At 42.3% G+C, this 16,959-nt stretch overlaps 1 protein-coding gene across 6 annotated transcripts in view; it reads right to left on the bottom strand.

Annotated features, from left to right (window-relative positions):
* Positions 1-16,959, bottom strand: part of PHACTR2 (phosphatase and actin regulator 2) — a 132,055-nt gene that overhangs the window by 67,457 nt on the left and 47,639 nt on the right. Inside the window, exon 1 of one of the 6 annotated variants that reach the window (XM_039706824.1) lies at positions 3,190-3,217. The exons of the other annotated variants lie outside the window; for them this stretch is intronic. Coding sequence (XP_039562758.1) covers positions 3,190-3,202 — 13 coding nt within the window. The 5' untranslated portion in view covers positions 3,203-3,217. Of the gene's footprint in view, positions 1-3,189; positions 3,218-16,959 lie in introns of those variants that run through there. 6 annotated transcript variants of the gene reach the window in all.

The following is a 16,959-nucleotide window of genomic DNA, read 5'->3' as shown; positions in this document are numbered from 1 at the left end:
CCTGGATATCCATGGTGATCTTCCCACCTAGTTCCTACTGAACCATTTCATAAGACACTACAGCAAATGGCACACTCCATACCCCACCATAATTTTACATTTGCCCAAAAATACACTTGACAGTGGAGGGCTTGTAGAGTTCATGTATATGGGGGGCAGGGATACAAATTACTCAGTGTCACTCTTTGATTTGGCTTTGAGGCATGAAAAAAACTAACAAAAAGCACCCCTCATTATCTGCCTACTTCCCCTGCCCATGGCTTGTAGTCACAGTTTCTCCTGGCTCAGAAGGGGTACCAGCAACCAGCCTCACTCTCTGGGATCTGCTGGGGGCAAAACAGACCACAGCTACCACTGCCTCTTATGAGAGTAATTTTATCACCCCCAGCTAACTACCTCCTTTCTTTTTTCCTACGCCTAGAATTGGCCCTACTTGAAAGTCAGTCCTTTCATAGCAGAAAAAGAACAGGATCAAGAACCTGCCTTGTGCCATCTAGAGAAGACAACACATGGACAGCTCAGAAATCACTTCTTCACATGGGACTGAATGGCAGCTAGTTGGGGTATTTCTGCATATCAGAAATATTTTTCTAGCCACTGTTACAATTTTAATATAATAGACAGAAATAAGTTTTAATATAATAGACAGAAATAAGTTCTGGGAGCAGGCTGTTTGCTGAAGTATTTTTAAAAATCCATCAGTGATTGACCCAAGGCACTAAGAGCACTCAGCACTGTGTTTTAAAACAATTAATTCAGTGAAAAACAGATTCATACCAGCATCAATTCAGAAGTATTTTTCTGCAATGTTACATTTTATAAACCTCAAAAAGCATCAGTGTCCAAAATGAATAAAGGACAACTTTAAGGAAAAAAACATACAAAGAAAGATAAAAATGTGTAAGTCCTCTCTGTTTTTAATAGGCTGGACTGTGATATGGTGCAAACACTGATGAGGATTTGAGAGCTCTTTGGTTTCTTCCTGGCTATCTTAGGTGCTGTCCTGCTTACTTCTGATAAGTTTTCCCATTTAAACCAAGGAATTAAATGAAAGGGACTGGAAAGCATTTTGAAATCTGTAGCAGAAAACACCACCCTAAGGATGAGGCCATATTACTCAGGAGAAATTACTCAGGAGTAAGAAAGCCAAGGAGGAGGATCTAGGAAGGAAGGACAACTGATCCAAGGGGTGGCTGGGATCCAGCAGTGTGGGATCAGTTGTCAGAGGGGCTTAGCACAGGGGGCTCAGCAGGAAACAAGATCTTCCAGGAGCTTTTCATCTGGGGGAAGTATCGGGGTGGTCATCCGAGAAGACAACCCCCACACAACCACAGGCAGCCAGCAAAGGCTGCCTGGGAGTTCTCGTTCTCCTCATGGCAGATGAGGAAGCTGATGATTAACGCTGCGAACAGGTGATTAGTGGCTACAGAACATCAGCACATGAAGAGATCTCAGCCAGCACGCCTGACGTGAAAGGTCACATACCCTGGCAGCCAAATGAGGAGAAATTCTGGTCATCCCTGAAGCAGCCTCAGAGGGAAAAGAGGTGAGACACCAACCTGTTGAGCACTACGCCTTTGTTTTCTCACACATGTGGTGCCCGTGGTGTGGCTGGTGCCCTGTGTCCTCATGAGACCCGTGTTCTCGGCCGTGCCCCAGTGCAGGCTCGGGTTGCAGCCTCCTCTGCAGCCAGGAATGGCTGGAGCTGAGGAGCCGCGGGGGCACCGCTCTGCCCTGGCCCACCACAGACACGTACACTTTGTAGTCCATAAACATGCTAGACTTAAAAGGTACACAGTTTTTTCTCTATAAATAGTGATGCATTCCACAGGCTTACATTCAGACCCTCATCAACAGCACAAACCAGAATCATGGTGCTGGGAGCATGATGAGACCCACGCTTCCAGCAGGTGCCATTGCTTTTCATATTTCAGCTCAAGAAACACAAGCATCAACTTTTAAAAAGAGTTCTTGCAGTTCTCATTAGTAACAAGCAACTTCATGGCTACTCATTCTGTCTGAAAACATGGACTTTTTATACCTTTGACCAGGCATCCAAAATATCCACTCAATCAGCCTGAAGTCTAAGGCAGATTACATACTTAATTAACCCAAATTCTGAAGCTGTCACAACTGTAGTCCCATCTGACAACACTGGCAGGGTGAAGAGTTTCCCAAAAATAGCTGAATAGCTTTGGATAGAAATTTAGCACCAAATGAAAACAGTACACCTTTAAACAGTACTTAAAACTCTTACATAACTTACAAAAGCAAAAAAACCCAAAAAAACCAACCAAACAAACAAACAAAAAAAAACCAACCAAAAAAACCCCAAAAAACCCAAAACCCAAAAAAACAAAAAAAAAAACCAACCAGGGAGAAATGGATAGGATTCCTAACGTAGTCTTATGAGAGTTCAGCCTCAAAGTCCCCAAACAATTTAAATCTCAGGAAAAACAATATGGACCATGAGGCTCTCTGCTAAGAATGTCCTTTGTGGCTGTGGACAAGTCATTTAGGGATTCACATCAAATGAAACTTACATTTTATCTCCATAGCTCTGCTTTCCACTCTTTCAAGTGCAGCAAAACCTGAAATGACCAGCTGACAGGTGTGTTGGGAGTAGCTCACTGCACCTGTAAGTGCTTTGAAATGCCTTCCTGTAAAGTGCACGGAGTTTTAAAGTTCTTCCACTTTAGAAAGGAAAAACAGCCAGAGGAGAAAAATCCATTTCCTTTTTAAACCCTTTAAGAATTATTCCTCTGAGGGCATTTCTGCACATTCAGAGTCACAGTGGACTGAGTCAGGATGAGAATTTAGGTCTATGGCTGAGCACCTCCATGTCCAGCTCCTCAGGAACAAGAGGGCTTGCTCCACAATGGTGCCCTCAGTAAGCCTCACAAGCAGCTACCAATGCAGATCATTACTGAAGTAACAACTTCTACTTCCAAGTATTGGAATTTCTCCATGGATTACCCATTAGTTTGTTTACCAGCACCTAGAAGTGCTGAAGCAAACATTAGTTTTCCATTTCATTTCAGGACTATGACAAGCTCGTCCAGTTACCACAATTACAATTCCTCTGCACAGACACAGGTGAAGCTGCTGTTTCCTCGTCCATGAACAGGAAATCCCATAAAGCCAAGAGAGATGAAAAGCAGCAGTCTGAGAAACATGTTCACTTCTGACCTATGAGAATCATTTCACCGAGTGCCAAGGTCAACAAACAACAGGATCCTACCAGTGACTGCTTTCATCTCATGGGGGGAGCTGGGTGGGAAATGGTTTTCCTGTGCTGTTGAAGTACATTTTCATGCCCTTGAAAGAAAAAAAACCTGTGTGTCTGTAAAAGGATGAAATGCAAGCCAGACAGTTTGTGCTCTGTTTCTGCAAAACGTATGTGAGGAGAGGAGCTGCCCCCAGGCCAGAGTAAGCAGCCCTGCAGAGCACATCCTTGGCACAGCAGGTCAGCACAGCCTCTCACCCCGGTCTTCAGCTGGCCCCAGTGAGCACCCTGACCAGTGGGGCAAGAGTTTCCCGGGACCTTCCCTTTGCAACTTGTCCTACCCCTTCCCATACTCTCTGCTTGTGCTCCACATTCCATGCTGAGCTGCCTGACCTATTCCTAGGAACACTAACAAGGTCTGTTTTTACTGGAAATTTCATTCTTGAAAAAGCATCACTACTCAAGAAACAACAAAAATCTTTTCCCACCTAACTAGTTCTGCTTTGAAATGCTACGTTCCCAATATGCTGATCATGTCTCCACTGTTTGTTTCTCTGTGCTATGGTTGGTACTGAACTACCAAAGAAATCTAAAAGGAAAAAAAAACCCACTGAATTGAAAAAAGTGCACAGCTCTGCTGCCCTTTGATAAGCTCTAGATCAGAAAGCAGAAGAGATAGCTTTTGCACACAATGGCTGATAACCCCCAAAAGCACTCAACTCCAGCCAGTAAATGGGGAGAGATCATGTTAATCAAGTCCTGCTGGGCGTGGGAAAATCAGAGAAAAGGAAAGAAAATGAACAAGGATATGTGCTTCTTGTTATCCACATTATCCTCCCAAGCTCCTGTTGTGATTGATCTTTGTTCACATTTTCTAACCATGGCAAATAACAAACAAGCTTTAAAAAAACTATCTAAGTGACTGGAAAGCTGTACACCTAGGAGAAGGAGCAAAAGCTGCCTATGGACACCAACCGGGCAATCGAAGACCTGCTTTGCTGCCCATCTACCACTCATAGTTATGAGATGATTAAAGCCCAGATCCTCCTGTCCAAAACACTTCAACACCCACTCAGATGCAGCTGATGGCAAACTCTAACGTGATGGTATTGCTAAAGGAAGTTGCAATGGAGTATGAAAATCTGAAGCTCTTCCTCTCCTTACAGGCATGCTAATCCACCTGCCCAGTCTAGAAGGAATTTGAATTTTATGATTAAGCCTCAGTCCTGCCCTTAACTCAATGGGAAAGTGACACTAGGACCTTGATCTGTTTAAGTACTTCAACATATATTCACATTTCTGAGAGTAAAACCTTTAAAGCAAATCTGAAAAACCCAACCCTTCAGGACACTGGCTAAGGTCCATCCTGAGTATTGAGTTGTGTATTTATTTTATCTCTTCTAAGTCACTCTGTGACTTTCAGAAAAAATCTTTTACTTTAATTTGCTACATCAAACCACGTTCACTTTACCAGTCTACCCCCATGGTGATTTACTAGTGGTGCCCTCCCCTGCACAGAGCCAACAGCCCCTCTGAGCCCTGCAGGGGCACAGCAGGGCTCGTAGGGCAGGGTCTGAGCCCTCCAGGCTGGCATGGCTGGAGGGAAAGGGAGCAAACAGGCAAGAAACTCCTCACAGCTGCTTTTGTGTGGCTCACTGGGGATCTGAATGCACTATTGATTCCGTAGCACTAAAACAGATTTGTAGCTCCTGCGTGTGCAAGACAGATATCTCCTTCAACTCTAATCTCTAGCAGCTGTCAAAGACTTAAATGGCTTGGAGCTGCCTGGCACGCCAAAATCAACGAAGATTTTAGGCTTGCTTGCCTAAAGGACAACCCATGGAACAGGAACCAGTGAAAGTTATTCTCCTGCCCTGACCACAGATGGTCAGGGCCTCCCAAACTTCACAATGGATTAAGTGTCCAGACCATGTCAGTAAAACAGACTAGAGAAAACAAATGAGTGCACCCACAAGAATCCATGCCACCAGAAACCGACTTGCCCTATCGTTCCTTGTTGAGGATATACCAAACAATTCCCAACAATTTCAACAGTGATAAAAGTGCAGTGGAATTACTCTTCCAGGAACCTCCCGGAGGCACTACCACTGTCTCACCACAAACTGCAGTGCTCTTAAAATGGAGATAACTAAAATTTACTTGGCAATATTGAGGCAGCATCATCGTAACTTACATCTTCAGATACCTGTCTCTCACTGCTCCTGATTGAAAATTTTGGTTTCAATCAGGAAAGAATTCAACAGTGATTTTTTTTCCTTTGAGGTAAAGCTAGAAATTCAGCCCAATTATTGTCCATTATCATCCAGCCAACAAACACAGGCACCACAGTTATCCTTAGCCAAGATACAGGCCCCCCCAAGGCAAAATGCTCTCACAATAAACTTTTGCACTTAAGAGTTTAGTCACTTTTTTGTGCAGGAAGTTTAACAAAACTTTTTAACCGTTCCATCTGTTTCCTTACATCTGCTTTCCAATGACTACCTTGAAACAATCCTAACACACTGGCTGCCGGGTGAAACCTTCAACAGGATTATAACATTTATTGGAAATAGTCCAATTTTTCTTTCATGCAATGTTTGACAGGTGAGAAAATCATCCAAGGTTTTGATTGGGATGGTGTGACTAGGAATATAACCGAGCTCGTCTGAAAATCATGTGTTAAGACTAAAACTATTCTCTGAAACAGCAGTGAAGGAAAAATAAAAGGGGAAAAGAGAAAGTTTGTTGCAGTGTCTCCTATTTGCCAAAACATTCCCACATTAACAGCAATAAGAAAATTAAGGATAAAGTCCACAACAGGATTTTGTTGGTTGAGCTGGATTTTTTTGTGGTTTTGTTGGTTTTTTTTTTTTTGTTTTTGTTTTTTTTTTTTGTAGTAGATATAAAGGAAACAGGCGTTGAGGAAAAACAGGCATGCAGGAATTTCACAGCAAACTTAAAATCTCACTGAAGTTAATTTAGATTCTACATCCTATTATTGTGGGAAGAGACCCACTCTGTTTTTTAGTAACTAAAACACACCGAGTTAGTTTAACAACATTCCCAAGAAGCTCGTACTACCTTCAAAAAGTTGCAAACAGCCAGGACTGCTTTACTAGGGGGATGGGAGCGGGGGAATGGAGGTGGCGGGGAAAAGGACCCGAAACAGTTCCACTCACACGCTATTTATTTACTTTCAACAGTCTGCTTACACATAAAATGTCCTGGAGCTAAAAGCAACCAGCTGGGCGGGTTACTAGCCGCGCTCCTGGGCGAGCTGCCAGAGCTCCTTCCCTTTCCTTACGAAGGGGAACCCTTCCTACTTATTTATTTAATAACGGGCAAAGAAGGAGCCCCGAGCCCCGGGGAAGGCGGGAGGCACGGCGGAGCCTCCCTCCTCCCGGGGGCCGCCGAGCCGGGCAGGGCAGCGCCGGGAGCGCCCGCCCCGTTCACAGTTTTACACATTGCCTTTAATAAATGTAAAAATTTAAAAAAAAAAAAAAATCAAAGGCAGAAGCCCCCCTTTTAGCTACACGGAGTTTGGGAAGGACGGTGCGCTGCTGGCGTCCCGGTCCCTGCCTGCCCCCGCCCTGCTCCAAAGCCTTATTCCAGACACGGAGTTATTCCCACCCCTTCTCGTCCCCCCTGAAGGTACAGGGGATACTTGAGTCAGCCCCAGGGAGCGGTGCCATCGCCCTGCTCCAGGGGCTTTGCTGCTGGGAGCACTTTTCAGGCTGCGCTCCCGTCGCGAGTGGAAAAGGAGCGCCCGGGCAGGGACGGGATCCTGACCGGGCTCGTTTGGCTGAGATCTGGAAAAGTGCCCGACGCTCGCCACACACACAGGTACATAATCGAAGACAGGACTACTTTTAGTTTTGGAAGAAAGAAGATAGTCAAAGACAGTGGTATCCAGACTGCTGTAACAGGTGACAAGACGGGACAGAATCAATGGGATAAACTTATGAAAGAAGATAGTCAAAGACAGTGGTATCCAGACTGCTGTAACAGGACAGAATCAATGGGATAAACTTACGAGGAGGATGAGGGGAAACACATTGTGCGTATAGCTCTAAGGCAAAATGAACAAATTATTGATTTGTCTTCCTTAAAGCATAAACATCATCCAAGCAGTGATACAAACTTAATGCTAGAGCAAACAAGTAACTGTTACCACTGGTGAAAAAATAAAGAGAGAAAAAATAAAATAAAAAAATAAAAGCCCCCCAAAACCTGAATGCCTAATAGCTATTTCTATGCAGTATCTAGAAATAAGCAGGGAGATGCATATATGCCACAAGAGGACACTTAAGGCTCGCCTAAAGAATACCTATTAGCAAGACACGGTGAAACTACAATCTCCTAGTGGTCTGGAAATCCTAGAAGAAAATCCTAGAGGGGTTGAAGTGTTGTCTGGCTAGCTGACCTTTGCATGCGTTGGCACTGTGGTGGTGTTTCAAGGATGGAGAAGTGTGTTAGTGTGGGGGCCATACCAAGGACACAAAAGGGGCACAAGAAGTTGCTGCTGCCTGTGTGGTAGGCAGAAGAATGGTAATTGTCAGCTAATACATGGCATATACAACTAATGCTAGTCTTCATGTTTTTTAAATAGAAAATAGGTCCTGGTAAACAGCTCTTTTATTTCCTCATTTTAAATGATTATGCACTAAATTGCCAGAGGCTTGAGTGTAATGACTTCTGCTAGGTACTTGATTTAGTAAGAGAAAAAAAGTGAGAACAGCACAAAATTAATAAAGCACAAACAGATGAAGAGCTAAATGAAAAGCAGATCAATTGTCCAACAGCACTAGCATTTGATGAAGATGTTGGTGAGCTTCAGGGAGGCTCTTCAGAGTTTTCATCAGGAATCTAGAGTATTTTTTCAAACAGCTTAAAAAAGACTAAATAAATCACCACTGGCAGCAATTTTAGACAGTAAATATTAACAGAGTGATAATGAGAACAAGGCAGTCACAGAATTATCTGTATTATTTAACAAATTCAGGTCTTTCAAACAAGTTTTAATAGGGTCAAAATGAGAAAAAAGTCAGACTTGGAGGATGGAACAACACAACCTACATGGCCAAGGAATGTATCTTTGAAAGTCACTCCATACAGGAGCTTGGAGAAATTCAACATAAGCTCCTAGTGAGCTAGTGCTGGTGGAAAAGGGATTGCTATGTACATACAGCTGTGCAAGTAGAAAAGGGTAGGTAGAAATCCCATTGCATCATTGTGCTTTTTATCAGACAAAAAGTGCTGTCCCATATCCAGTGTTGTTGTCTTTCCCTAAAAAAGTTACTGTGTGATGAGAGCTGGAAAGAGGTCTACAGGATAAGATGGAAATCACAGAAAGCAGTCTCCAACAAAAGGTGTGGAAAAAGCCAATGCACTTGGGAAAGACAGATATGTTGCATTTTAAGTTAGCAGTGCCCTTGCGAGGGAAGAACAGCATTGCAGCACTCCTGGATGTTCAAGCACTGAAGGAAGGACTCTGTCTGACACCCCCAAATCCAGGTTCCATACAAAGCACAACACTGAAGACAACTGAGTGGGGCTTACACAGAGAACCAGCTGAATTGCACAGTGGGAACCAAAGGCAAAGGTAGATGGACTAATGGTCCCTTTGCCAACCCAAGGAAAGGCTTCCAGAAGGGCGGCTTATTGTATCAGACAACTTCTGTCATTAATTTCTCAGGATTTTTTTTTTTGCATGCAATTTGGCATGGCATTTTTCTTACCTTGAAAAGTTATTTTTAAAGGGTTTGTTTTGAGAAACTCGAGTTACCTCTTTGGAGTCACTTGTAAACAGGAACATAAAAGTTTTCCTGTCTGCCTCTGGTGAATCTCATTAATTTTATCAAAGGAAATTGTGTTCCCCTCCTGCGTAAAGGCCCAGTTTACAATGCAAAAGTGTATACCATCTGTCTGCAATGATTCACATGACGTAATAAAGTCCTCAAAGTCAATTCGTGAGCTAAATAAATGAAATTTAGTTACCACATCCTTCTTGTAATTGAAGTAGTTGCCAGTTTCTTTTGGTTTAGTTGTTGTGTTTGTTTCTGTTTTTTTCTTCCTAAGTTAACTGATGGTGATGACTTTCTTTTCTATGAATGGGGAAACTGGGCTGTTGAAAGATATATTACATTTCTCATATGCAGAGCTATATTTATGTAATTGCCTCCACACAGAAGGGATTCTAACATCCTACTGACATTCACATGTGAGCATCCACACAAATTACACGCATTTACTATTTGCTTGCCTGTTGACTTTAATTCTGCACTATGATACAAGTGTTCTCATCTGTGCATTAGATTTCTTGCCATGTTGATAGCTGGCATGTAGAAGAGTTAAAAGTTTAAGGACATAACAAATTATTCTAGCAGAGATTTAAGATTACAATTATGTAGATAAAATATGCTTTTATTTGGTATCCTTGTTTTTTAGGGTGTAGATGATCCTATGATATCTTAAGCTGTATATACCACTTTGCACCTAAACATCTAAGAAGACAAGACACACAAAGAGACTTCTAAGCATTTTGCAGTATTTTAGTCTTCTAGGGTTTCTGGAAATCCACAATTGCAAGCAAAGCAAATATAGTCGGGGAAGATTAAAGTGAGAATTTCAGGATTAAAATGTCTATGATCACTTTATCCAAGGCTAGTCTTGTACTGAAGGAAATTCTGCAAAAAGATGTAAAATATGTGTGTCTTCCATCAGGTGGTAAAGCAGCAAGCTGATGGGTACAAGAGGTGCCAGTAGTCATGCCAGACTGCTCTGACACAGCAGCATCAGTGGGGTTCCTGGAACCTGTGTCCCAGTTGGATTTGAGGTTCCAATATGAGTAATAATGTCTGATTGCTTCATACTACACACACAGCTCTTCTCTTCTTGCCCAAAGTTACTGCATTGGGTACTGTGGAGAGTGCTCCTAAAGAGACACACTGCTGACCCTCAAGAACTGAAATATTCCCCCCAAAGGGAAAAAAATAGCTTCTTCCTGAATTTCAGAAGTGTTTGTAAAACTAGAATGTCTCACTTGTTGAAATGGCTGGTACAAGATCTCTTCATGGAAGATGATGTAAAACTTCCAAATGTTTCCAAAGTCAGAGTGAGATAATACACACAATAATCTATCTCACATACAAAAGGGTAAATTCCTTCCCCTCAATAAAACATCAAAGACAGGTCTATTTCAGTGTGTTTACTATACTGGGATGATGGATGGCAATAGATGACTTACAACTTCTAGGATGTTGTTGCCTGGTCTTTATAGTTCTGTAGGCTCATGTAAAGAGGCATTTTAGAAAGAGGAAATTGTATTACTATTCTCTCAGTTACCAAGATTAATTTATGGCCCTAAAGATAACAGAAGCTATGAGGAGAGTCTATCACATTTAATCTGAGGATTTGTAATGCAGGACTGGCAAATGTAACAGGAAAAGACTGTTTTCCAAGTGCTTAAGAAAAACCAAGAGGATGGCGTTGAGTCCAGGGCAGAAATGATCCAAACAGGTAATTTCTTATATGTTCCACCCACTCACAACTCCTGCCAGGGTGCAGAACTGCTGGAAGATGATCAGCACGGTGTCTGGCAGGCTGCAGAGCTGAATGATACAACAAACAAAGCAAAGGTCATGGCATGGAGCAAACACGAGCAAGAAGCTAAGTCACTTTTTTAGCCATGCTCACAGTAAGGTTTGTAGCAATGCCATTGAATTTGTACCTGCCTGTAGAGAACCTGCAGTTATTTGGGGAAGAGTTTGGGGAGGGTACCTCCAGTCTCTTTGCCTGAGACTGAAAATCAGCTGTGGTTGAGCAAAAAGCTAGTTCTGTTTTCTGTGAAACTGAATGCAGTTCTTAAACAGACGCCATCAAAACAAAACCACAGGCCATATTAATGGATTATACATGCAGCATATTGGGCATTTATGCCATTTCCTTGTAACAACCAGAGACTTTTTCAATAACCCCAAAATATTCTCAAATTTGAAAATATTTAAGAATATTTTTATGTGTACTTTTTTTACTTTTAATGGCTTAGCAATGTTGTGCCTTCACCAGTGCCATCTATCATTTTCAGTGCCCAAGTGTAAGGGAAAAAAAGAACTTGAAATCTTCCTTAAAAGAGAGGCTGTTGTTTTTGTGAGAGATCATCACCAGCCTTCCACAAAAATTCCCATTGCATACTGTTTACAAAGTAGAATGGAAGGCAACTATACAGAACTGAGAGAAGCTTCTGTAGTTCACTCTCTAAATTTGGAAGCTAAGGGTTCAGAACTTTAGATCACAGGAGTGATCTATGCAAATGTGCATAACATGGGTTATTCTGATCTGGGTTATTTAATATGCAAATATGGGTTATTTTGATCAAAATACACAGCAAAAATTTTTTGGATGGGATTTGCTTGTTCACATTAAAATTGAACTGGTTGATGGGTAGCAAGGTCATCACCTATGGAAGATCTGAGTGGCTCAGACTTGTTTAGTATTCAACTTCTGTTTCAATATCTGTTCTTATTTATCCTTACTAGATCTTTATCATCAGAGGCAGGAAAAACAGCACAGTTGGGCAAACCCATTCCTGGTCATTTGGCACAGACAGGTTTTCTTTCTGCTCACAAATTATCTCCAAATAGATTCTTGCAAACCCGTTTGCTACTCTAAATTATTCACCATAACAGTTTGCAAGCCAGTTTTGAACACTGGGAAGCAGGTAAACAATTCATGGCAACAAGAGTTCAATAATTTATTACCCAGGCTGTGTGCTAGGTGCCCTCAGCCATGGGCATCTCTTTGTGCTCTCTGACTCAGGGGTTTTACCTGTGCCTGGAGGAAACTTGCATAAAAACACATCAATATGGTTTTAAATGGTTAGTAATGAATGCTTATGGATCTACTTGTGTGGTTTTATCATCTGATCTGTGGCTTTCTTATGTTGCACCCTTTAACTTAACATTGTTCTTTCCCATATTACATAGCTGCTTAGCAAGTTGTTCTAGGAATGACTTCTACAGACTTGAAGAATGCAAGTACACTGAAAAATCTCCATCGTCATTTTAATAACAGATTGCAGTTTCTGTGGTACTGTACACACTGGACTTTTAAAGTACATTTACATACTGTGTGTGGTTGAAAGGCAGAAAATAGAAAGAAAATGATCCCAACACAAATATTTAGTAAGTCGTGAAGAGCAGATTACTCCTCTCCTGTGCATATTCCTCAGCTTCAGAAACTGCCCTACACCCCCACTGTGCTTTCTTCCTACATTTCCATTTCTACATGCTTCATCCCCTGCCAGTGCTGTTCCACAATATCTTTCAAAGGTGTTTTCTTTCCCTAATGTTCTTTAAAGGCAAATTCCAAAACTTGAAATCCCTCTGAGATTTTAGACCTTTGCCTCTATCCCACACTTGCTGCTAATGTTTGTTTACTTTGCTTGTGATGATCTGGAGTCAGTTCCCTCACTTCACTTCATTAAGCCTGGCCTATGCAGGAACCTTCATTTTCTCACAGAGTATTTCACTAATTATTTGGAGTACTATTGAGTTCACATCTATTATTTTAAATATTATCGGCTGCCTAAAGACTTCTGATATAAGTAGTAGAAGTGGTGCCATGCAGATTTTGGAGAACTACTTGTAATATTATGAAAGTGAAAAAAAGAGAGATTAATCAGACCCATCTGACAGAAATGTTGGAGTTTTTAAATTTGAATTTACTGAAAATTAATATGTTATAAGAAATGTGCGCTGTCCAGGATAAGACTCTTGCCTTCTTTTAAGAAGGGCTAAGTAGTGTTCACTTGATGCTGGAAAAAGCTACCTTCTGTCTTTGTTTAAAGCATCAAGGGCAGCTGGCATACTGGATCACATGATGTCCCTAAGCCTAAATCAGATATTCCTGAAAAACAGGTGAAGAACTCTCCAGTAGGTGACATGACATATTAGCCAAAGTCTGTAAGGTCACACTCTAACACTTAATAATGTAATGCCACAGTCCTGGTTTAAATTTTAAACCTTGAATTCTCAAAAACTCTTCTACATGTTTATGACTGTTAGTTGCAAGAACTCTTGATATTAATGTACTTCATACATGATAATTTCCTTTGTGCCTCATTCTGACTCCCGGATCCCAGCACCTCCTGTTGTGCGGCAGCACCGTGACAGCACAGGACAGAATTTCCTTTCCAGGCAGAAAATAACCATCAGACATTTTCTAATCAACAGTGTGTTTGTCACCAGATTTCAATTTTGTCCAGGGTTCCAGATTTATGATGAAAGACAAAAAAGGACTACATTAGAAATTATAAATAGCCTTCTGCCTGTCCTAGTTCAAGCCACTGGGGAAGAAGAAAACAGTGGCGTAACAATGACACGTTGGAGTGTAGAGTTCCTCAATAGTCAGGTTTCTGTCAGGTTTTCAAAGGCTTTAGCTGCTGCTAAAGTTTGTATCAGTAGCTACAATAAACAGAATGAACTGATACAAGTTGGCTTGTCCCCAGCTGAGAAAATTAAGTAGGGCAGCTAAAGGAGCTGGAGGCCTATCCTTACTCTGGGTCACCACCTTTCCTCCTCCACCTCTTCTCTCAAGGCCTGTTGCACCTTTCATTGTGTGCCCCATAGCAATGGCACAGTATTAGAAGTCCCTAATTCATCTTTTCAAGGAAAGGCTCCCACCAGCTGGACCAATTCCCCTTGGGCACTTTGCATTTTTTTCTCTCTCCCATCTGGGTCTAACAGCAGTCTCCCATAGCAGGCTGCTACTACTGCTGCAGCAAAGTCCAGCTATCCAGGAGAATTCCTGTGCTCTCCAGCCTGTCCAGCTGGGAGAGACAAGCAGCCATGATAGTGATTCAGCTGCACTAACCATTTTCCTTAGGAAAACACAACTTTCTGCTCTTCAGGGCACGTGTGGTAGTTGCTGGCTGTGGCTTTTCCTCTGTGTTTCCAAGCTCCTTAATGAATCACTGCTTTTTGGCACTGAAGCAAAATAAACACATCATTTTGGATGCCGTTGCCAAACGTATGTACACTTGGAGCAGGTTTTGAATGATAGAAAGCAAAAGGTTTAATGAAATGTGCAGGCTGCGTAGTTAAAGTTTCAAAAGAGCCAGAAAACATGAAACTGAGGGTCACAACAGTATCATCAGCCACCAAGTTGTTCAGATCTTGTGGATTTTCTGGAACACATGGAAGGGACTTACCAGTAATGCATCCACTACAACTCTCAATGGTAGAAAACAGTAATAGAAAGCAGCACAGGGGTGCAGTATCACTCATCAGCATGATGGTTAGATGCCTGCCTCTTTCTTTTCCATTCCCCTTCCCCTTTCCATTTTTCTTTTCTGCTTTTTAACCAATTCAGTGTAGCTACACATAGCACAGCAGAGTTTTGCACTGATGCTCCCTAGCCTATGTGAAGGGGAACAGACATCCAACAAAAAATTTGGCAGCTGTACTGAATGAAGTTTCTCATTTGCTCAAGCCAGTTGTGTGTACATACCTTGCTGTGCACTTTGGCCCTTTTGAACTACATCAGCCTGCCCATGATTTCAACAAGATCCATGTGCTCTTGCTGACTCGAGTGAGAATTGAGAACAAGTTTTGAAAATGTTTGGCACCAGTGTTCTTCTAGTTCCTCTCCATTCAATTAGATTTTAGAATGAATTCAAATGTATTGCTGGACTATAATTAGCTCTGAAGGACAGAAGTCCACTGGGAGCTGGCTCTTTTTAAATGGTCAGCTGTAAAGACACTACCTTGAACAATATCCTGAATGTCAGCATTTAAAAAGTTTTAAACCTGGACCCATGCCTGATGAACTGCCAAAAATCAGAATCCTCTCTGCCTTTGGCAAATCAAAGTCCTTCCCTATGAAGCTGCTTTACTACAGAAATATCTGGATCAAAATGCAAGCTTCAGCCTTCAGTTTCCTTTCCCTGTATGTTTCTACTACTGTGAAAATATGGACTTTTTTTTCATCCTACTGGGAAAATGCATTTTTTCCACTCTCCCATGACTCAAAAACATCTGAAAGATTCTCCCTCCAAGCTGAAGAAAAAGAAGGGGGAAAAACTTCACCTTTTGGCAAAGATGCAGATGGAAATTTTTGACTCAAAAGAGGATTTTCAAAATAAAATAAAAGAAGCATGTGAAAACAAGGGGTTATAGTGGAAACTATTTTCATAGCCAGCTCTAAAGTAAGCACTGCTGTTCCAGAGACACATGGTACTGATGCAAACATTGGTTTGAAGCCAAAACCCCTAGCATGCTAGTGGAATCCGGAAACACTACAATATTAAATACACCTCAAAATATATGTCAGACATCTCCCCATGTCTGTTCCACTTATTCTTCACAGCAAGACACCCTGCACTTAATTCATCAGTGGCTGCAGAGTGGCAGAATAAAGAGCTGGTGGTGGACATTCTTTCCTGCACCATACTCACCAAACAGTCTTCTGGAAGACTTGGGCTTATTATTCCCATTTTGCAAATATTGAGCTAATATCCACTTTCCATCTGCAGCACTTACACAGCATCTATTATTATAACATGTGAGCACCTCTTGCTGGTCCTAGGGAAGTGTTATTATCCCCAAGGTACCATTTCCATGTTTCATTTGGTGTGATGGCAGGAGGGAGTGTGCTACAAAAGGTGTGAGGGAATCCTGCTCAGCTGCACTCCTCATTGGCAGACTCTTTCTCCTATCTTTTGTCTGCTTCCTTCAGATGCTGTAAAGCAGCTGTCCTGGCCCTGGACAGTTTTCTATCATGGAAAATTCCCTTTGTCTGCTCTGGTGAGACCCCACCTGGATTACTGTGACTCACTCAGCACATGGAAGACATGGACCTGTTCGAACAGTCCAGAGGAGAGCCATGATTACAGGAATGGAGCCCCCTCCTGTGAATACAGGCTGAGAAAGCTGGGGTTATTCTGCCTGGAAAAGAGAAAGTTCAGGAACATCTTACAGCACCTTCCAGTACGTTAAAAGGGGCCTACAAAAGAGCTGAGAGGGACTTTTCACAAGAGTATGTGGAGATGGGACAAGGTGGGGATGGCTTGAATCTGAAAGGAAGTAGGTTTTGATTCCATATGGGGAAGATATCCTTCACTGAAAGGGTGGTGAGACACTGAACAGGTAGCCTGGAGAGCTGTCATGTACATGTCCTATCCCTGGAAATATTTAAGGCTGGACGGAGCTCTGAGCAACCTGATCCAGCTGAAGATGGCCCTGCTCATTGCAGGGGGGTTGGACTAAATTATCTTTCAGAGGTCCTTTCCAGTCCAACTCATTCCATGGTTATTTTTGCACCTACCATGATTACAGCTGTGGTGTTGGGCTTATATCTTTGCTGATCTGTAATAAAGCCCACAACCAGTTACAAGTGTCCAAAACAAAGGTGTAAAATTAATCTCCTGCTTTTGTGCAGACTGCCTTTCCTGCAGATTTGAGGCTTTTGCTCTCAGTCCTTGCCTCTCAATGAAATGCAAACACTAATTGTTATTTTTCCCAGGAGTAGGGCTGGGGGAGCATCCCCCTGTCCACTTGTACTCGCCAGAGGTTTAACAGGGAAGTGAGGTCCCCTCCCTGCTGGCTCTGTCCTGGTCTGGATGGCTGCAGAGGCACACCAGCACCAGCAGAGCACTGACTGGGGCTGTTTCTTCTCCGTCTGTCTGACCCCAGCTCCCCACAAGGCTCTTCATCCACAGGGTTCCCAAAGAGCAG

This window comes from Passer montanus, unplaced genomic scaffold (assembly GCF_014805655.1).
Source record: "Passer montanus isolate IOZ18808 unplaced genomic scaffold, ASM1480565v1 scaffold2, whole genome shotgun sequence".
Taxonomy (NCBI): Eukaryota; Metazoa; Chordata; class Aves; order Passeriformes; family Passeridae; genus Passer; species Passer montanus.
This window is presented reverse-complemented; position numbering and strand designations above follow the sequence as displayed.